The 22042-nt window shown below is 46.8% G+C and overlaps 2 protein-coding genes and 1 long non-coding RNA gene across 3 annotated transcripts; 2 read left to right on the forward strand and 1 right to left on the reverse strand.

The window, feature by feature from the left end:
- Positions 1–793: 793 nt before the first annotated feature.
- Positions 794–4162, forward strand: LOC123168908 (uncharacterized). The gene is made up of 4 exons (XM_044586768.1): positions 794–1761; positions 2647–2770; positions 3390–3465; positions 4140–4162. The coding sequence occupies exons 1-4, from the start codon at positions 794–796 to the stop codon at positions 4160–4162; spliced, it is 1191 nt and encodes a 396-aa protein (XP_044442703.1).
- Positions 4163–12648: 8486 nt separating this feature from the next.
- Positions 12649–14657, reverse strand: LOC123166406 (cytochrome P450 CYP73A100). The gene has a single exon (XM_044584202.1). It carries the CDS (start codon positions 14590–14592, stop codon positions 12988–12990), a length of 1605 nt encoding a protein of 534 aa, XP_044440137.1. The 5' UTR covers positions 14593–14657; the 3' UTR covers positions 12649–12987.
- Positions 14658–15188: 531 nt separating this feature from the next.
- Positions 15189–20764, forward strand: LOC123163746 (uncharacterized). Its single transcript, XR_006481980.1, has 4 exons — positions 15189–15408; positions 17244–17298; positions 17391–17539; positions 20326–20764. It is a non-coding gene; the product is annotated as an uncharacterized lncRNA (long non-coding RNA).
- Positions 20765–22042: the final 1278 nt, after the last annotated feature.

Here is a 22042-nt window from a genome sequence, read left to right on the forward strand (position 1 = left end):
CTGTACTATGTTAAAAAAAGTACGCATAATTCTGACACGCAAATATTTACAACTATAGCAAACTTGCGCTACCTAGCTTAACCAGACATCTAAAAAAAAGGTCGGTCCATATCTTCTAGATGGAAGTAATTATTGCCTTGGAATGTATGCTGATAGTAATTACTTTTTCATTTACCATATGAATCACTGGTGGTCATCTAGTACCTTTGGTCAATCCTGAATATATGGAACCACATTTAATTCACATATAGGAAAAATTGGTAGAACTTAACTCACACAACATGCATGACCAATCGGTTTAATTGCGTACATGTCTTTGTAAATAAGTAATTTCAGTTCATCTATGCATTATGAGATAATTTAAGTATGTTACTTACTGATTTTTTTTTATAATAACTTGGTTAAAATTGAATGTCATTTGAATAAGCATCCATCTTTAGAACATATTAAACTTGAAAATTAATTTGGTAATGTATAGCTAAAATAAGCATATACTGTTAATAAGATTCATGTGGCTCTTGAGAGAAACCATTCTTTTATCGCATTTTTGGCTCGGCCGACTACTATGAGCATTCCATGTGTCAATTTCAGAAATATTGTGCTTTAATGATGCATTTATGAAGCACCTCCTTATCCTATCAACTTACATTTAAAAGTTTCTGGATTAGCACGCTGCATCTTCCTCGTATTGGGTCTCTTGGCTGATCCTCCACTATAAATCTATCCACCCTTATTGCTTTCAACTCACCAAAACAAAGCAACTCTCCTTTGCCGCTTTATCCCTTTGTTGGAAATGGCTCGCAAGAAGGTGGCCCTCCGATACATCCTCGATAAAAAGTCCAGATGCAGTACTTCAAAGAAGCGGTGTGAGGGCCTAAGGAAGAAGGCGGAGGAGTTGGCCATCATGTGCAAGGCCAAGGCCTGTGTGCTAGTATATGGCGAGGGCGAGGCGGCACCGCAGGTGTTCCCGTCCCCCGCTGAGGCGGTGCCTGTCCTGAACCGGTATAAGAATATGCCGGGGGGGAACTTCAAGAAGACGGTGAATCATGAAGGCTTTCTCAACCAACATTTTGATAAGCTCCGGGCCAAGTGCCACAAACTCCAGGGCGTCTGTGAAGACAACGAGACCAGAATCCTCCTACACAAGGCCATGCTCAGAAGCAACCTCTCGAGCCTTGATGGCCTCAACATCGAGGATCTCACCAATGTTGGCCGAAAGCTAGAGGTGATCCTCCAGAGCATGGGGGAAAGCATCACAAAAATTAGTGGCCAACCACCTGTCTTCCAGCCCCAGGAGCCATACGTCACCAACACCATGGACATGGGGTCTCCAGCAATGTATCACGCACCACTGCCAGCTCCATACGTCACCGACTACATGCACACGGAGTCTTCGTCGACTTATCACGCGCCACCACCAGCTCCATACATCACTCACAACATGGACATGGGGTCTTCGATGATGTATCCGGCAGCAGCAACAGTTCCCTATGTCACTAGTGGCATGGACATGGGGCCTCCCACGATGTTTAAGGCTCCGCCGCAGCGACAAGAGGATTCACTTGACATGATGAGGTATGGAGGAGACCTTAACGCCCTGGTCTATAGTGGCCACAATTCTAGTGGCCGTAATGACACCAACACAAGCACAGTCTTCCCTAGCAGTGATATTCACCCGAAGAGGTCATTTGAGGTGGGGTTCGGTTGGCAGTTCGGTGGCACTGATCCTGAAGCGTCTTCTTCAAGTCCTTTCCCCCCAATGTAAGCAAGGAGAGGATACATGTAATCCCATTAATAATAAGAGACATGTAATCTTGGTTGTGTTCTTTGAGCGCAAGCATATTTCATTTAGTCATTGCAATTGTTATTATGGATATCTTCAATGGTCTGTTTGTTTGATCTCCGTGATTTATCTGGTTCCAACTTCTATGTTGCACCTACTCTTTGTGTAAACATGCATGCTTTTTCAGGCATACCTTTTTTGATGATAGTTTTTGTTGACCCTTGACGTCGCATCAAGTGATACAACCATGAAGAGTTCACTCCTGGTTTCTGCGTAGCTAGATGCGCACAACCTATACAAATCACCATAGTTCTAGGAAAGTGAAAACACATGGCATTGTTTGACACAAAAATAAGAAAAACTTCAAGAAATGGAGGACCGATCCGATGACTACACCTTCATCCATGTTAGGTAAAGAACTCCTTAAAAATCACCTCATCTATTGTGACATGCCTAAGCGGAGCTATATCAAAAACACCTAGGTATGGACGCTAAGTGGGGGCATTTCCCAACCACGAGTCCTCCCAAAACCTAACATGTGAGCAATCCTTGATAGTGATAGTTTCGGACTAGAGAATAAGTCGTCTTCGCTTCACAAAAACAACCAAAAAGTGGGAGTCCTCAAGTTTCCTCTAGACCTAGGATAGAATCTTAGAGCCCATCTATATAGTACTGAATATATCATGGCATACCTCATCCTTGGTAAGAAGCTTGAATAACTATTTATGGATAATACATATTTGGGGATTTCTCTCCATGCCAATCTCGAAGGCCTAATACCTTTGGAAATGAAATGAATGAGCTCCTTCAAAATGTTCCAATATATTATAACAAATATTCCGATTTACTAAATGGCACTTTAGCACATTGCCGAAGAAATCCGTGAGGCATTCGGAGACCACTGGAAAGGCGTATCCGACAAGAAATGCTAAAGGGGCAATGGAAAATGAGGTTCTCAATGGTCTCTTCAACAACATTACATGGGATGTAAGCATAGTTGTTAGTGACATTAATATTTCTCCGCTTTTGCATATCTAGTGTATTAAGCCTATCATAAAGAAGCAACCATAGAAATACTTTTAACTCCATTTTGGCACTTCAAAGAAATACATCACGTAAATAATCATATTAGAAAGCACATAGTTGGTAAGGAGATGTCCTCCTCCATAGGAAAAAATGCACCCCTTTCGAACTATTGAGACACTTTATATTTGTTCCTCTATGTGTTTCCACTCCTACTGGTCTCTCACAGGTAGACACATTTCTATTATATGCAACAAATTCCTATTTCTACTTGACCTTTAAAATTGTACATTTGACACTTTCTCTTCTTATGGTATATAAGTAAATGGTTGTGCAAAAGAGGCTAGAAGAGAGGTAGAATTGCTTCAATGTTCAAGGACTAGCACGATGATAATAGGATGGAAAATGGAGTGAGACGATACCCACGATAATGGGATAAGGTGAATGAGTACAAAAGCCATACAAGATATGAGTCATGGCTAGAGCTATAGATAACAACGAGACAAGGTGTATATACTTTGAGTTTACCAAGTGGTTCTATGTTTTCAGTTTGCCTAAATGATAAGAAGATATGTGTTTTTAGGTGGCATCCAATTCTAAACATGTAATCCTTCCATGTTTTACAAACTGCAAATGGGCATGCCTAAAGCATGGAGAAGGTAAGTGTGGTGGTTCACATGTTTTTTTGGGGGGGGGGGGGGTCATGACAATAATGAGAGTGGATAAATGAAGTTATAGTGTCATTCAGAATGATTTCAAAATTCAAGTTAAGTGGAAATTTAAGGACATACATCAAGGCTAGCTTTATGTGACAGAAACAGAAGAAAAGTATGATTGTTTTAATGTTGATTCACTGCTAGAGGCAAGGGAATAGAAAAAAAATCAAGCATAGGAATTGCACTCCATAAGTGTCGTTCAGTTTCTAGAATGATGCATCGGTAATGTGGTACATGTTACTTATAACTCGCCTCTATATAATGTTTAACATGCTACATTCCATGTTTGAATATTGAAACGGCAAGAACATGATGAGGGGAGCGGGGGCACGTTTCATATGTAACGAGTGTTACAATATTGAGAGGAACTACTGTGCGAAGATCTAGGTAACTAATAAATAAATGATAGGCAATAACATGTTAGCGGTAAGGGGACAAGTCAATACATCTAGTCAATCTGACCTACAGCCGGATGGACGAAAAATTGGATGGCAGATGAAAGTATGTACTTCTTTTGTAAAATATGACGATGGATCAAACCAAGAATATAACCTCCCTTTATTAATATGTATAGATAGTATTGATCTTCTAAATTGATAGTTATGCTTGGATGATAGGTATTTATCTTGTGAAATGCTAGTTGTGCTTGGACGACAGTGGTACTCATCTTGTAATTTGCTACTGGTATTATTGGTTGTGTGCATCCTAACTATGCAAAATACTGGGTGTGTGCTCATTGTACTTGTCTCCCCTTGATGCTTCATTTTGAGCCAATAAAATCCAGCTTTGTCAAAAAATGCTAGTGGTATTGATCTTGGAAATTCATAATTGATAGGTATTGATCTTGTAAAATACTAGGTGTGCTTGGATGATATGTTTATCATGTAAATTGCTAGTAGTATTGATCTTGTAAATTTGTAGTTGTGCTTGGATGATAGGTATTGATCTCGTGAAATACTAGTTGTGCTTTGATTGCTAGTGCTTGTGGCTATAGTTGATCTTGCAGATTGTCCAAAGTTCACCATGTCCAAATTTAGTTCTTCGATGATAGTGTATTTATCTTGTAAATTGCTAGTTGTGCTTGATGCTTATATTGCACTTGTAAATATCCCAAGGTTAAATCTTATCTAACAGGATATGGCATGGAAGGTATGTATGTATAGGTGCACAAGAAGCCTTTCGAGTGGACCATTGTTCATTATCTATCTAGTAGAGGGGTTCTTAAGTTCGGTGGTAACAAACTATTCTTTTTCATACACTTGTAACCATTTGTGTTTTTCTTTTAGTACTTTTACCATTTATCTAACGCGTTTTTATTTTGCTTTTGTTGCACATATTGTCACCTGCAACATAAGGATGCAATTTAATGAATTAATAGGAGGGAGTGTGCTCTTTGAGGGTGTTGGGGGCACATACAACATTGAACTGGAGAAATGATCAAAAAGGAGCCGCAAGGGAGGCGAAGGATGGGACTTGTTCATTACTGACAATGGTCTAACAGGGGGAAAAATGATATGTTTTTCCATGAGAGGACCAATGCCCAAGATGAATATTCTCTATGCCGACAATGGCGAGGCTGGCGCATTTGATTCTACCGTCTTCGCCCAAACAATGAGGCTCAACGACGATGAGGCTAGACACCTCCTCGACATCCTACCACCAAGCAATATCTACATCGGAGTGCCATTTGTGACCCATTTGAGAAAGACAAATCTTATCAACAAACACATGATAATATGTTTTGTAAAGTTATTTACCATTTTATATTTTTTATGTCCATCACACGTGGCGGTTTGACATGAGTGCTCTTTTCTTTTTTCATCGACGATGCCATCATAGAATTATCTAATAAGATAGCTTCCAGCACTACCATCCCGAGTGATGAAGGCCTTGTTGGAGTATGACTCGAAGAAGTGGGCGTCAACACCACTGCGTACAAGACGCACAGGGACGATTGCATTGTCATCAGCAAGGAGGTGTGGGAGGAGGTCATTGTGAGAAAAAAAATCTACAAGTCCTACGTGGAATAACTTGAAGATGATGATTGTCATTGACATCAATAAGCTCCAAGGATGTGAGGTCAATAATGCGGGATCGGATGTTTGCTAAAATGCATCGTTGTTTATTGATGATGAAACATTGAGGTTGGTGGTAATGAAGATGAATTCCTCCTCCGACAGAGTACCAGATCAGGACTGAAAACAAATATTGCCCTGAAATGCGAAATGTCGATGGCAAAAAGAAATGCACCATAAATTGGGTATGAGTTTTGGGGGTATATAAAACCATCAGGCACCAGAGGCAGCTGATGGGTGCCCTAGGGGCCGTAGACGCCGGCAGCATCTGGGCGCCTACACAGTGCGCCTACGCCCATGGGCCACCCTAGGTGTTGGACTTTGGTCCTCCGGTGTCGTGAAATTTCCTACCAGGTTTTGTTGGAATTTTCATGGAGCTTTGGTTTTTTTTCTAAAATTCAAAAATAACTAAAAAGGGGAACTGATTTATAGGACAATGCATACTTCAAGGATTATAGGCATGAAACATACAAAAAAATAGATACCTTGGAGACGTATCAACATCATGTGCTCATCCTCGAGCATGAAGATCATAACAAAGATAAATTTTGTCTCTAAATGCTACCTATCATGAACTTGATTAACTGATGCAAACACATTTAGTAAGTCTAAACCAATAATAAAGATGTTTGAAAATGGTTTATATTAAAATATTAAACTACCTCAATGCATATAAAAGAAGTTCTCACATATTCTTTGATAGCCAAATGCATCAAATCTAAATCACCAATGTCAAAGGTTTAGGAAGAATGTCAATATTTATGGGCAACAAAATGATAATCTTCTATAGGTAGTATGTAAAGATGGAAATCACTTCTAGGTTAACCCGAGATACAGGACGGAATACAATCACTTGTTTCATGTTTGTGCTATTTTAACCAATCAACATGTTATGAAGAATCTCAACATAATTTTAGATCACATGCCCTAATCATTGCCAGGAGAACATAATGAGGAGTTATAAGAAGTCAAAAATAGAAAGCGCTACACTTTTGTATTTAATCATTAGGCCAAGAGGAAGACTTCATAATCGATAGTAATGCAAGGAGTAGCGGAAATTCATTATGGGTCATACTACTATATGATCCTATTATCTAACTCGTTGGTGCATATAGGGATCAGCGCACACTATTGTATATGCTTGAGTATTATGGCAGGAAACAGCATTATCGAACAGTGCCGCTGCGCCTTGTCAGGTAGCCATTATTGCTGGAGCCGACCATGGTCTTCTACGATCCCGACGTTTGCTCATCTTCTTGGACCGGGTTCTTGTTTCCTGGATGTGTGTGGTGGACGTGAGTCGTACTCCATCCAATCCAATTTATTACATCGTCCTTTTGACACACCCCCTAGCAGCCATTTCCTGCACCCCGCACTGTTTCCAATTCATCGAAGTACAGCAATGGCGACATCTTGTTCTTCGTCTCCCATAGCAGTGAACACGGATATGCTCCCAATAATCCCATATCCTCGCTGCGGTCGTTATGTCTTGGAGACATATCCACCGGTGGCAAAAATTAAGGCCGCCCTACAAGTGCATCTTGTGGAGGGTAAGATCTTGAACCAGATCTTTCCTTTTCCGTTGGTACAATTGATGTAGTCACAATTCGTTTACTTGTTTTTCTTCTCGTGATTGTAATCTGGTCAATGTCCCTTCTTCGAATGATAGGACACATGTCCCGCTATACTGGAGTCTGTCGCAGCTGGCCGCAGTTTTGCGCCTCCGTCACCATCTTTGTCTGGATCTCAGCTTGACAAGCCAAGAGAGGATCCGGGTTGCCTCATCAATTCTTCTCTTTACAAATATTCTCACGGATTGCAGCAAAATCCCGGTGCTCGAGTGTCGTCCAACGGAGAACTGTCAAGGATAATGCTCCTTGTGGCCGCAACGAATTTGATGGTTTCTGTTTCAGTGATGGGGCTATGTATCCTGGTCCTATATTTGGTCACCTCCCTCGGACGATTCATCCCAATCGGCGTGTACTCTACTACGCACCTCGCTTCTCTCCTTCATATCCGAGGCCGGCGAGGCACCCCCGTCCGAGAAGATCAGCAACCTGCACATGCATCAGACGAAACACCACTGGAGTTGACTAACCGTTGTCACAACCGCCGTGAAAAGGGTCAAGGAAGCAAGGCCTCGCCCAGAAATCGCCAGTGGTGCTGCCATCCATTTGTGCTGCCTCGCTCTACAACTCCATTTTTCCTCCCTGACCCCTTTTCTTTAGTTCTAACAAAGTGCATGTGTTGTTGGTTAATAAAAACACGAGTTTCGATAGGCTGAAGGAAATATACTATAAGTAGGACAAAGAAAGACCCTATAAGAGACCGGAACTCAATACGATTCAACCAATCAAAATTGTTTGCTAAAGATACCCGTTCCGCTATTCCTTTACCGGGAATAGGACAAACTACTTTAGTAACTCTTGACTATTGCTTGAAACAAGCGTTGAAGCAATGGAAAGAAGCGAACTGTTAAGCTAACGCAGCAAGAAAAGGGATGCATCAAGTGTCCAAAAATCGGATATGCCCGGTGAAAATTATAAACAAGGCCGAGGAAGGATTTCGTACTGCCACAATGCTCTTCCCCCCTCACCGCTCCAACTATTTGATTGAAGACGACAGACAGTGGTTTGTTCTCCATGAGACGGAGCAAAAAATTCTAGACTATGGTCCAACTACAGCCAGGATCCTGGACCGGCGATCCTAGTCCGTCTAGTCTGTCACCTGCGCGCGGGCTTGACTGCTGTCAGCTATACAGCTATCTGTACGTGTAGCCGTCTTCCTACGTCCTCTGACATGACGCTTGTGGGAATACCTCTTTTTCCATAGCTCACAACCTGCCTCATTCAATGCTACCAAACCAACCGATCAGCCCATTGGACCGTCCAGATAATGCTACTATATAGAAGTACGAGCCATATCGCTGCTTCCAAGGATTAGAGTTTACCATGTAGTTAAGCTGCACATCGAGCTATGAATCAGTGAAAGCTCTTGTATGCTTTTTGGGTAAAGCTCTCGTATGAACTACTGAGGGTGCTTCTAATTTACTTGAAAACCCGAAGCTCATTTGAGAGGGTTCATCGTTAAAATATGCAAACCAAGTTATATAATATGATGTGCCGACCAAAGTAAACTTAGGCATGTACCCCGGTTTCTATTTTCATAAGGACGCTAACAACGAACTGAGCAGGGCACCATACGCCACATTTGTTAATGAGAAAAAGGGTGGCTAAAAGAAGAGAAACCACTAGTTATTTCGTTAAGGTTAATTTGATTCAATGACCTGAGTTCCACGAGGATATATAGCCCAGAGACGACGAACAAAAATGTGTTCATTTGCCTTGAACTTTAGAGGGGTGAATGAATGACAATAACATTTCAATTTGCAGAATACATACATTTCTTGAAGCTGAAAAGCATTATGTAAACCCATTTCTTAAAGCTGAAAAAGCATTATGTAAACCGCTTATGCACAGGGGTGATCCTCTCCTTTTCAACAACAAAAAAAGTAAACCCCTTGAATCAACTGACATACTTTCCTGTAATATATTTGTACGGAACGACTAAAACTCAGTCGACTGATTTCTTACGAAGTCTCAGTCGATCCCTCGATTGATTTTTCTTTTATGCTAGTTCCTTGTCACGTATAATCGGCCTGCTAGGATGACGCGCCGGCCGGCCTGTTTCTTTTTTTTGTCTGTTGGGTTGTGGATGGAAATAGACCATGCAAAGTGCAAACTGTGTTGTCTTGTTTTTTTAGTAGATCAACGTGTGTGTCCTATCTTCCCCTATATCTTCATGTCTAAATCAATAAACATTTTTATTTTCCTCCACGATGTGGGGCGGTGCCCCCCCCCCCCCCCCCCCACGTGCCCTTCCACCGCTAGCAGGACTACGACGACGATGGCGGCGGTGGCCAGGAAGAGGTCACCGTCCAGTAGGTCAAGGTTTGCTCATACTATAATATTTGGTAATGTGATAAACTATTTAATCTATGCGCCAAGATTCGTGCAAATTTGTGTTGCATTTCCTTTTTCCGGTCGCAACATTGTGTAATATTTTTTTCAAAATGGATTGAGCCAATTCATTTTGGATTTGCAGGTTAGTTTTCCTTTTGATTTTGTTTGTTTTTGTTTGTTCTTTTAAAATTATTAGCTATTTTCATTCTTTTCTTGTTCTCTTTTTCTCTCATAATTCCTTCTTTGAAATATGTTCGTGTGCTTTTTTCATTTTTATTTTTTGGCTTTTATTAATTCTTAATTGTTCACATTTATTGTCGTCAATTTTGTAACCATACTATTAGCTACATGTACATCTATCCACATGCGACTGCACACATCATATCCGCGTGTAACTATGTTTTTTTATTAATTCGTTATTCTTTAGCCTCGAAGGAAAACTTTACAGTATGCATGTCCGTTAATCCATGCACAACTAAACACGTCTTACTACACAAGCAATTGGTGAAGGAGTGGCCTTTGCGTATATTACTCTTTTTTTTCCTTTCTTCGTCTGGAGAGGGGGCAGTTGCATGTTTGTCAATAGGCACGCAACTGCAAGGGTCGTCCCCGACTACAACTGCATGTCTTCGATGCAACGGCAACTCAACGATTTGTTTGTCGGGAGAGGGGGATAGCTGCATGTCTATCAATAGGCATGCAACTACAAGTGTCGTCCCCGAGTGCAATTGCATGTGTTTAATGCGACTGCAACTTTGTGATGTTTTATCGGGAATGGAGAAGTTGCATGTTTGCCACTAGACACGTAACTGCAAGTGTCACTCCTGCCGCAACTCTCTGTTGTTTTGTTCAGGGAGGCAGTTGCATGTCTGTCATTAGGCACGCAACTGCATGCCCACACACCCCGATCCAAACTGACCTTTGTTTTCTATTTTGTAAGTGGGTTATGCAAGAGGGGTACAGTTGCATGTCCGACACTAGGCTTTGCAGCTACAAGTGTCACCCCATCTACAACTTCATGCCTCCCTCCTCGCTGCAATTGATCTTGTGTTTTTGTCGGAGGACGGCGGGAGAGGTATGGCAGTTGCATGTCCGATACTAGGCGTCGGGAGATATGGGGCCCAATTGCATGTCCCATGCTAGGCATGCAACTGCATGTCTTCTACCTTGGTCGCAACTGCATGTCTTATAACTTGGTTGCAACTTGACTTCCATTTCTTGTTGTACGGGGAGAGGCGCCACTTGCATGTTCCACACTAGACATGCAATTGCATGTCTTCTAACTTGGCCGCAACTAGGGACCTTTATTTTTTGAGAGAGAAAGAGAGAGGCCCAGTTACATGGTCGACACCTGGCACACAATTGCATGTCTTCGAGCATGGTCGCAACTGCATGTCTTATAATTTGGCTGCGACTCGACCTTTTCTGTTTGTCGTATGAGGTGAGGGGCCAGTTGCATGTCGCAGAATAGGCACACAAGTACATGTCTTTTCTAACCTGGTTGCATTTTTGTAAGCGCCTTTGTTTTGTCGGAGGTGGCGGCGGAAAGAGAGTGGGCGGGGGGGGGGGGGGGGGCAATTGTAGTCATGCAATTGCATGTCTTCCAACATGTTCGCAGCTGCATGTCTTCAAACTTGGTTGCAACCTGTCTTGTTTTTTGTCGGACGACAAGAGGGAGTAGTTTGCATGTCCCACGCTAGGCACACAACTGCATATCTTCTAACTTGGTTGCAATTGGGGCCTTTGTTTGTCAGAGGGGCGGCATCAAGAGAGAGGGGGGAGGGAGCACTTGCATGCTCAAATGTAGTCATGCAATTGCATGTCTTCTAACTTTGGTCGCAACTCGACTTTTTCTTCTGTCGGGCAAGGAGTGGGGCCAGTCGCATGTCTTCCAACATGGTTGCAACTCGACATTTTTTTTATTTTTTTGTCGGATGAGGAGATGGGCCAGTTGCATGTCCCGCGCTAGGCACGCAACTGCATGTCTTCTAACTTGGTTGCAACTGTAAGCGGCTTCCATTGTTTTGTCGAAGGGGGCGACGACAAGTGACAGGGGGGCACTTGCATGCCTAAATGTAGTCATGCAACTGCATGTCTTCCAATATGGCCGCAACTACGTGTCTTCTAACTTGGTTGCAACACGACCTTTTTGTTTTTTTGTCGGATGAGGTGAGGGGCCAGTTGCATGTCGCAGAATAGGCATGCAACTGCATGTCTTCTAACATGGTTGCATTTTGTAAGCGCCTTTGTTTTGTCGAAGAGGGCGGCGGCAAGAGAGAAGCATGTCCAACTATAGCCACGCAACTGATCTTACAACTAGCTTTTTTATTTTCTCACAGCGGGGAGTGGCATTTTTCAAGATATTTTGGTCTTTTTGTTATTTTTAAAAAATCATATACAATTTTTTTTGCATTGAAAATATTTTTTTCCCAAGGAACCAGAACAAAAAATTAATTTGTTTTTGCGGAAAAAAGAGCATATTAAAGCTGAAATAGTTACTTTTGTGTAGATCTAGGGACACATAAATGTTTGCTGTGGTGGAATGGAGTATCTATAGACGGTGTGCTGCTCTTTTTTCTGTTTGAAGTCTCTGGAATGTGGACCTAGGCTCAACATCTTTCTAGAGGCCACCCCAACGGTACTGTTTGAACTGAGAGACAAGCGGGGGGAGAGAGAGAACGGGCGAGGAAGGAAGCCGCATCATGGGGGTGGGCACATCGAAGCTTTCCGCGGCGGAATTCGCCGGTGACAAGATGCTCGGCGACGCGGGCGCCCCTCCAGACTCCAGTATGTGAATTTATTTTCAATTTTTCATTTTTGATTTTGTAGTTTCTGTTTTTATTTCTATTTATTTTTACATTTTGGATTTGTGTTATTGTGTTTTTTCTAAATTAGTCATGTTTTGGATATTTATCTAAAGAATAATGCCACTCGATTTTGTGCACACGTGGACCACACATTTTTTCTTAATTTGTTTTTCTTCTTTTTTGTGGCAAAAATATGTGCTCAAAGAAATACAAACACGCTACATTTTTTTTAGAACAACTACACTTTTTGTATGTTTGAGACACACTACAGTGCAAATCGACTAGGAGAGCTGACACAGACACCCATATATTTGACAGCCCAAATACAAACAAAAAAAAAATCTAAAAGAAAGAGAACAAAAAACAATAGGAGGCTGCCCACGTACAAGCAAGAAAAAAAAGCCCAACAAACAAGACAAGAAAAAAAAGACAAAAAGAAAGCCCTGTACACGTTAAACAAGCCCAAAGGGAAACGAAGGAACAACAAGGAAATCAAACGGAGCATCTGCAGAACGCTGACATCAGTCGACTCGACTGAGTTCTAGACATATTTGTAACCCGAGAAGAGTAATTGTGCGTGTAGCCGTGTAGCCGTGTAGGCTTTTCGGTTGAAGTAATTGGTCATGGTGAGACGATGGGGTGGAAGGCGACGACGGAATGGTTGGCGATGTGCAGGCTGAACTGCCCGCCTTTCTCGCTCACGTCGAGCTTGTCCACGCCTGGCGGGGGCACCATCTCGAAGCTCCTCACCAGCTTCCCCACGATGAGCGCCAGGATGGGCAGCGCCAGGATGATGCCGGGGCAGCTTCGCCGGCCCACGCCGAACGGGAGGAACCGGAAGTCCACCTTGCCGCCGCCGACCGTGGTGTCCACGTTGCTCTCCTCGCCCAAGAACCTCTCCGGCCTGAATTCCTCCGGCTTCTCCCATAGCTCCGGGTTGTTGGCCAGCCACCAGGCGTTGACCACCACCTTGGAGCCCTTGGGAATGGTGTAGCCGCCGAGGCTGGCCTCCTCCAGGTTCATGTGGGGGACGAGGAGCGGGATCGGGGAGTGCAGCCGCAGCGTCTCCTTGATCACGGCCTGCAGGTACGGCAGCTTGCTGATATTGGACTCGGTGATGGGCTCGTCGTCGCCGAGCACGTCCCTGATCTCGCCGCGGACCTTGCGCTGCACTTCCGGGTGGTTCACCACCTCGGCGAGCGCCCATTCGATGGACCATAGCGTCGTCTCGATGGCGGCAACGTTGATGTTCTCCACGATGTAGATCACGTTCTCCGGCGTGATCTCGCCGCTCTTCTCTGCTGCGAGGATGTGGTCGATCGCGCATCGGAGCTTGTTTTTGTCTCCTGGTGTGTCCATCACCTTCCTTCTCTTCTCGACGTAGTTGGCGTTGAAGAAGGCCAGCCTCCTGGTCTGCAGGTCCCTGCACTTGTTGAGGTAGCCACGCAGGAAGGGCCTGAGGATGGGGATGAAGTCGCCGTAGTTGTAGTCGAAGCTCTGCGCCAGGCGGCTGCGCTCCGAGTTGAACTTGGTGGCCTCCACGAACATTGGGTCGTCCACGGACTCGAACCGGGCGTCGAACATCATGCGGTACATGATGTTGTAGAGCATGAGCTGCAGCCGGCGGCGCACCACGACGCCGGCCCCGCGGGCGGCGGAGTCGCCGCGCAGGTCGGACACCACGTCGTCCATCTCGGCCTCCCACATGGAGCGGTACTGCTGCACGACCCGCGCCGTGAAGAAGGGCAGCGTCATGACGCGGCGCATGCGGCGCCAGTGGTCGCCGTACTCGGTGAAGACCATGTCGGCGCCGTTGGCCGTGAAGATGTCGAACACGACGTTCCGCGGGCGGGAGCCGAACTCCACGCCCTGCGTGTGGAGCACCTCCGTGGCCAGCTGAGGGTCTGACACCACCACCAGGTTACGCACGCCCAGCCGCAGCCGGAACACGGGGCCGTACCGCGCCGACAGCCGCGCTAGGAAGCGGTGGTTGAGGTCGTTGCCCACCTGCAGCCAGTTGCCGAACACCGGCACGGCCGCGGGGCCGGGAGGGGCGCCGGCGCCGCCACGCTTCCGACCCGCTCCCGCTGCGATGGCGACGGCGACGAGGGCGGCCGCTGCCGGCAGCAGCGCGGGGTGCGGTGCGTGGAGGAACGATGTAAGGAGCCAGTACACGGCCAAGGAGGCTGCCGTGGCGAAGGCCGCGCTGCGCGCGGAGACAGCCATGCTGTGCTGTGCGCGAGTGCTAGCTTGGCGTGCAATGTATGTGTGTTTGAACTGGTGCTGATGCTATGCTGTTGGTTGCTGTGAACGTGCCATGTTCCATGGCATGCTTATATAGCGCCGGCCGTGGGTTTGACAATGGTAGGTGGGTCGTCGTATCGTATGTGTGAGCGGGGAAGGCGAAGGCACGAGGCGATGCGGCAAAAGTTGATGGTTTTGGGCGGAACCCGTGTGCCGGCCTGGGAAACAGGGTAGGCGGGAGTGGGAGCCGGCGACGTGGATTTGCCATGAGATAGATGCACCCTCTCGGCGCTCCTGTGTGGTCAAAATTGAGACTGCGCTGGTTGGTGGGCAAATTCGTTTGACCGCTCTGATGGACCTGGTCGCGCTCGGCCTTCAACCGTGCTGCATGGCGCAGCAGATTTTTTTTTTCAATCGCTGTCCGGTGCGCGCGCGCTATCAGACGCGATGCAGCGGCCGCACCACGACCGTCGATCTCGCGCGACCCTCACAGACACGTGGCCTGGTGGACCGACCAGGTGGGCGGTGGTTTTTTGTCGGGTCGCTTCGAAATTTTAGGAGACGCGCCTTCTCATCTATCCTGCCGTTTCCCCGTTCCCCACCCTCACACCCTCTCCCGGCGACGAGCAAATCCCGCACGAAATCCCTAGCTTCGCAACGAGCGCGGGCGGCGAGAGTCGAGAGAGCCGGCGACGAGTCTAATTCAACGAGCGCGGGTGAGATGAGGAAGGAGAGGCGCTCAACCTGTTTTCAGTAGGCAACTTCTCGGCAGCGCCTGTGGTTCAATATGCATTTTCTGTAAGCTCTGTAGGCAATATATCTGTGTTTCAGTAGGCAATACTGTAGTATAAGGTATTTTTCAGCATTTGTGTCTAGTTTGGGAACAGAAGTAGGGGTTTGTGGTCAGCATGTTTTTCCAGCAGTGAAAACACTGTAACATCTGTGTTCAGCATTTGTGTTCATGAGCAACATCTTTTTCTAGTCCTGGGGTACAAGCAGTAGGCAAGTTTTGTATATAGCACAGACATTTTTTGAGCAGGCAAGTTTGCTTTCACATGCATAGAGGACACTTTTAGCATTTTGTTTCCTCTAGATTTAGGCTAGTTTTGACAATATTTGGGTTTCATGCCGCCACCTGCCCACTCGAGGGAGGCAGAGAATCAGGCAAGGGAAGGCTCAGATGTCCATCTCCAGCATTTTAGTCCTGCAACGGAGATTTTGTTTTCGACATTGATTTGAACAGCGAGCCGCTGTAGCAGAGGTCTCGTTTGATTGCCTGAAACACACTTGCAGGAACACGGAAGGGAATCTAATCCGGTTGTTTCGCCAGTGATGTCCATCTCCGTTGCAGCCAGCAGGCATTCACGAAGTTTCTTTTGATTTTGCCTATCGCCTTGCATGATTTTCGTCGGCAACTGCATTACTTTTTTTGAAACTGAAGAAACTTGTACATGCGAGAGTTGATAGGGAATGTTTTCCGTGCATTTTTATGACGACATTTTTGATCTGTTATCTGGTTATCCTTTTTGTACCGATACTGATTACTGCCAATGATGCCTACATTTTCTCAAGCAAGTACTTCGCCGTTCATACTGAAAATGAAACCATGAAAGTATATCAGTAATTTTTATTGTACACATCAGTGTGGCTGTACATTCAAAGGAAACAATGTGATTGATTATACACAGAGAACTTCTCAAAGGAAAACTAACAAGTTTGTACCCCTAGAGGAAAACATCAAACTGATGAAGCTGCAGGTAGCCCTTTAATTTTTATAAATCTCAGGTAGATATTTTTTTGGTACTAATAATCACTACTTGTTGCACAAAAATCCTGCTGGGTCACTAATCATTCTCGCGTATATATTTTTACAGACTAATCTGACTGTAGTATGAAGCTTAGTCCCCACAAAGTTCAGTTTTCTTTGCTAGATACATTTTCCTTTCTCTTTTTTCAGAAGACGCTACTGAAAAATAGTTACTGCAGCATACAAAGCTTTTTTGCAGTACTTGTATCAGTAGTTTCTCCAGCAGCAGTAGTTTCTCCAACAGCTCAGGGAGGGCAAAATGTTTGATTATTTGTAGTTTCTCAAACAGCAGTAGTTTCTCCCAAAGCTGCTTCAGTAAATTATTTTTTTAGTTTTACAGTGGGTTTTGTAGGCAAGTTTTACAAGATGAGAGCAGGCAAGTTTTTTTATGTGAGCACGGAAGGGGTTCAGTAAATTTTTGCACTATGCATTTCTGATTTTGTAGGCATTTCAATTTATAATTATAGGGAGTACTGCATGTTTTTCCATTTTTAAAATTTTGTAAGCAATTTATATTTTCACAGGCAATTTTTATACCAACCCACGTTTTCTATTATGATTTCTTCATACAGTTGGCTATATAGAGCATAACATGGGGGGTTGTGGCAGGCATTATAATATGCCTGATATAGGAAGCAGTCAATATACTGTAACATTATGATTTCTTCTGACTTTAGCAGCATCAGCACTTTTTGAGGGCAAGCTCTTTTACAAACTTTTGTAGCAGTAGTTTCTCTAGGCAGTATTTGAGGAGCAAGCTTTTTATTTATTTTCTATTCTTTTTACAACTTTATCAGTGACCTTTTTTCCTCTCATTTTTTTGCAGGCAAGTTTTTTAGTGGTTTAAGATGGAGCACTCTCCAAATCAATATGATAGCGAGGTACAGACCACAGTTTTCCTCCCAGTGTCTTAGGCAGAGAATCAATCAATACCCCCCACATGTAGGTAATTTATTCAGTTTTTTCTTAACAGGGAGCAGTAAGAACAAGCGTCATGGCTGGGAACAACACTGGGGTTTTACAAGGTCGTACGCGCCCTAGGAGGAAGCAGGTTCAGGAAGGAAATAGTACCAACAAGCAGTCTCCCTCACACCCCTATGTGTCTCATTTTTTTCTCTATCAGTAAGGGATCGTGATCATTTTTTGTCTCATATTTCTTTTAGGCGCACACACACACAACCAGTAGAACCAACAACACTAAAAGTCAGTCTTATCGCCCACCCAATCGCGCTAACCATGGCACACTTGGTTGCATTTTGTCCATCCAGAGAAAAAGTCGGCATCCATATATATTAGGTCACCTCACCCGTCTTTTTTCAAGCCGCCTAAAAACGACAGACAACACCCAAAACTCGCCCATCCGGGCGTGCTAGCTCGCCCCACCTGGCGTTCAAGTCGCCTAGGGAAACACGGGACGACCCCCCAAAGTCGCTGGTTCCACCAAACCAACTCGCCCATTTTGGGCGTGCTAGCTCACCAAAACCGGCGCTCAAGTCGCCTAGGGGGGGGGGGGGGGGGGGGGGACACAGGATGACCCCCACAAAGTCGTCGTTTCCATGCAACCAACTCACCCATCGGGGCGTGCTAGCTCGCCTCACACCGATGATCAAGTCGCCTAGGGAAACACGACACGACCTGCAAAGTCGCCGTTTCCACGCAACCAACACGCCCGTCGGGGCGTCCTAGCTTGCCTCACATCGGCGACCAAGTCGCATAGGGGAACACGGCACGAACAACCAAGTCGTCAGTTCCACGCAAACAAATTGCCCATCGGGGCGTGCTACCTCGCCTCAACACCGGCAACCATGTCGCCTAGGGGAACACGGGCATGACCCCCAAAGTCGCCGGTTCCACGAAACCAACCCGCCCGTCGGGGCGTGCTACCTCGCCTCACACCAGCAACCAAGTCGCCTAGGCGGAACACGACACGACCCATCAAAGTCGCCGGTTCCACGAAACCAACTCGCCCGTCGGGGCGTGTTACCTCGCCTCACACCAGCAACCAAGTCGCCTAGGGGGAATACGGGCACGACCCCCAAAGTCACCGGTTCCACGAAACCAACTCGCCACATCGGGGCATGCTAGGTCGCCCCACCCTGGCAACCAAGTTGCCTAGGGGAACACGGGCACGACCCCCAAAGTCGCCGGTTCCACGAAACCAACTCGCCCATCGGGGCGTGCTAGGTCGCCCCACCCTGGCAACGAAGTCGCCTAGGGGAACACGGGCACGACCCCTAAAGTCGCCGGTTCCACACAACCAACTCGCCCATCGGGGCGTGCTAGCTCGGCTAAACCGGCGTTCAAGTCGCCTAGGGGGAATACGGGCACGACCCACAAAGTCGCCGGTTCCACGAAACCAACTCGCCCGTCGGGGCGTCCTACCTCGCCTCACCCTGGCAACCAAGTCGCCTAGGGGAACATGGGCACGACCCCCAAAGTCGCCGGTTCCACGAAACCAACTCGCCACATCGGGGCGTGCTAGGTCGCCCCACCCCGGCAACCAAGTCGCCTAGGGGAACACGGGCACGACCCCCAAAGTCAGTGGTTCCACGAAACCAACTCGCGTCGGGGCGTGCTACCTCGCCTCACACCGGCAACCAAGTCGCCTAGGGGAATACGAGCACGACCCCAAAAGTAGCCGGTTCCACGAAACCAACTCGCTCATCGGGGCGTGCTAGCTCGGCTGAACCGGCGTTCAAGTGGCCTAGGGGAACACGGACACGACCCCCAAAATTGCCGGTTCCATGAAACCAACTCGCCCATCGGGGCGTACTAGGTTGCCCTACCCCGGCAACCAAGTCGCCTACGGGAACACGGGCATGACCCCTAAAGTCGCCGGTTCCACGAAACCAACTCGCCCATCGGGGCGTGCTAGGTCGGCTAAACCGGCGTTCAAGTCGCCTAGGCGGAACACGACACGACCCCCAAAGTCGCCGGTTCCACGAAACCAACTCGCCCACCGGGCGTGCTACCTCGCCTCACACCGGTAACCAAGTCGCCTAGGGGGAATACGGGCACGACCCCCAAAGTCGCCGGTTCCACGAATCCAACTCGCCCATCGGGGCGTGCTAGGTCGCCCCACCCCGGCAACCAAGTCACCTAGGGGGGATACGGGCACGACCCCCAAAGTCACCGGTTCCACGAAACCAACTCACCCATCAGGGCATGCTAGGTCGCCCCACCCGGCAACCAAGTCGCCTAGGGGGGATACGGGCATGACCCCCAAAGTCGCCGGTTCCACGAAACCAACTCGCCCATCGGGGCGTGCTAGGTCGCCCCACCCCGGCAACCAAGTCGCCTACGGGAACACGGGCACGACCCCTAAAGTCGCCGGTTCCACGAAACCAACTCACCCATCGGGGCATGCTAGGTCGCCCCACCCGGCAACCAAGTCGCCTAGGGGAACACAGGCATGACCATCACGGTCAACAAAGTCCTCGGGGAGCTCATTGAGATCAAGGCCGGCCATCTGCACATTTTAGAACACAAAATAGAGGAAGGAATTAATACATAAGCGACATAATGTGAATGAGACAGTAGCCTTTTTGCCCTCTCTTTTTGTGGTCATGTAAGAAAACTAAATCAGCAGGGGTGCATCTTTTCACAATCACTGCTAGGTTCACATACCAGCCTTATTTTCATGTTTTTGTAAGCAACTATACTTTTACCTCTTTTTTTAGCTGAATCACTTTTTTGATTTTTGTGAGGGACTGGACTTTTTTGTTCTTACTTCTACCATACTGATATTTGCCAGTTTTTTGCCCTGTTTTGTAAGAAACTAGACCTTTTGTATGCAACTACAATAGTTCATTGTCCATTTTTATTATCCCCATATTAGTAACAATTTCTCATACAACAACCAGTCAAGATTCTGCAAATACTTAGTCTCTCTTCTTTGTTTTTTGCAGAAGCAAGGTGTAAGACAATAGGCAAGAAAGAGCCAGCAACTCTATCTAGCACCATGGTTGTACAGGAACAGGGGATCAAATTTGGGGCAAGATTCAAATCAGGCTTTGCAACACTGGGGTACATGAGGCAAATCTGCAACACTGGGGTACAGGAGGTACATCTGGGGAGTTCGACTAGTTATAGTAGAAGTAAGAAGAATCTCATGATCAAAATTTCTGGAACAGTCCTGTTATTACCTTTTGTTGTTCTTCCCCTGGGGGGAATTTGCCCAATTCTGGCAACTTTTTTGCCCTTGTTTTCTTCAGATTATTGCCTGGTCAACACAAAGAGTTGCAGACGAGCTTGTGTTCTTCACGATCTTTTCAACTTTACTGTGTTCTTTGATGCGGGGAGAGGGAGCTCCCCGCTGCTAGGACATGCGTGCGGTGGCGGCTGGGGGAAGAAGAGAGTTGCCGTGAGTTATTTGGGGCGACGGGGTAGTGGGAGATCACGTGAGGGTATACCTGGCCATGGGAAGCCCGGCCCGAAAAAGCCCGACCCGGCCCGGCCCGACGCTGCCCCCGGGCCGGGCCTGGCCTGGCCCCGTCATTTTTGCATTTCTCTGAAGGTCGGGCCGGGCCGGCCCGGAGCCCGACGGGCTTTCACGTGTTCGGGCCGGGCTCGGGCCCAGAAAACAGGCCCGATGGCCGGGCCGGGCCGGGCTCGGGCCTGGTTTTTTTCCGTCGGGCTTGGCTAGGCCCGGCCCGAAGCCCGGCCCGGCCCGAGGTATGGCCAGGTATGCGTGAGGGGGGTGGGGGAGAGGGGGGTATGTTTCTTTTTCCCTTTTTTCGCGGGAGACGTGAGCACGCGAGGGGATGGCAACTTTATTTTTTGGCGACTTGGTGGGGACCGACGCGGGGGAAACTTTCCTAAAATGCCGGCCGCGAGATCCTCCCGCAAAGCGCGCGGGCGCTGCGTAGCAGCTTTTTTTTCATCAACCGTGCTCGACCAGAAAGATTTTTTTCTTTTAAACTCTTCACCATATGTCTTAATTTGAATATTTCGATCCGTGAAACTATTGTTGAAAATATTAGCACTTTTCCAATTAGACTAATCCACGAGTATACATTTTTTTTCGAGGGTACGCCAAAGGCGTACCATAGCTTTATAGAAGGGGGGAAAATATGTACAAGAGAGATTTGTAGCTAGTCACATGGTCACAAGTCTGACCAGGACATCGCCTCCACTCCAAACTCAACACTCTATGTGCTACTCAACTACATGCTCCACTCCGGTCGCTCCGGCCTGCTTCCAGGTGACCAGTTCGTGGAATATGGCGTCCGTCACGCCGAACAGATCTAACGTGCCGCTCCTACCAAAGACTCTCGCATTCCTCTGCTTCCACAGAGACCAGCATATTAACATAACCACCGTGTCAAAGCCTTTCCTGCTTGTCTTGGCAATCCGCTTTCTCACCTCGCACCACCACTCCGCCAGGTGGGACTGCACCGTGGGGCAAAGATTAAGATCCACTCCGATCCTGGTGAAACAGAGAAACCACACATGCCTGGCGTACACGCACTGTAGCAAGATGTGGTCCACATTGTCCTCGTCCTGATCATAGAGGTAGCACGGGGAGGTTTGGTCTTGTAGCCCATGTCTAGTTCTCCTATCCGAAGTCCAATGGCGATATTGCACCGCGAGCCACATGAAGATCCGACAGGACAGCGGCGCCCA

This window comes from Triticum aestivum, chromosome 7D (assembly GCF_018294505.1).
Source record: "Triticum aestivum cultivar Chinese Spring chromosome 7D, IWGSC CS RefSeq v2.1, whole genome shotgun sequence".
Taxonomy (NCBI): Eukaryota; Viridiplantae; Streptophyta; class Magnoliopsida; order Poales; family Poaceae; genus Triticum; species Triticum aestivum.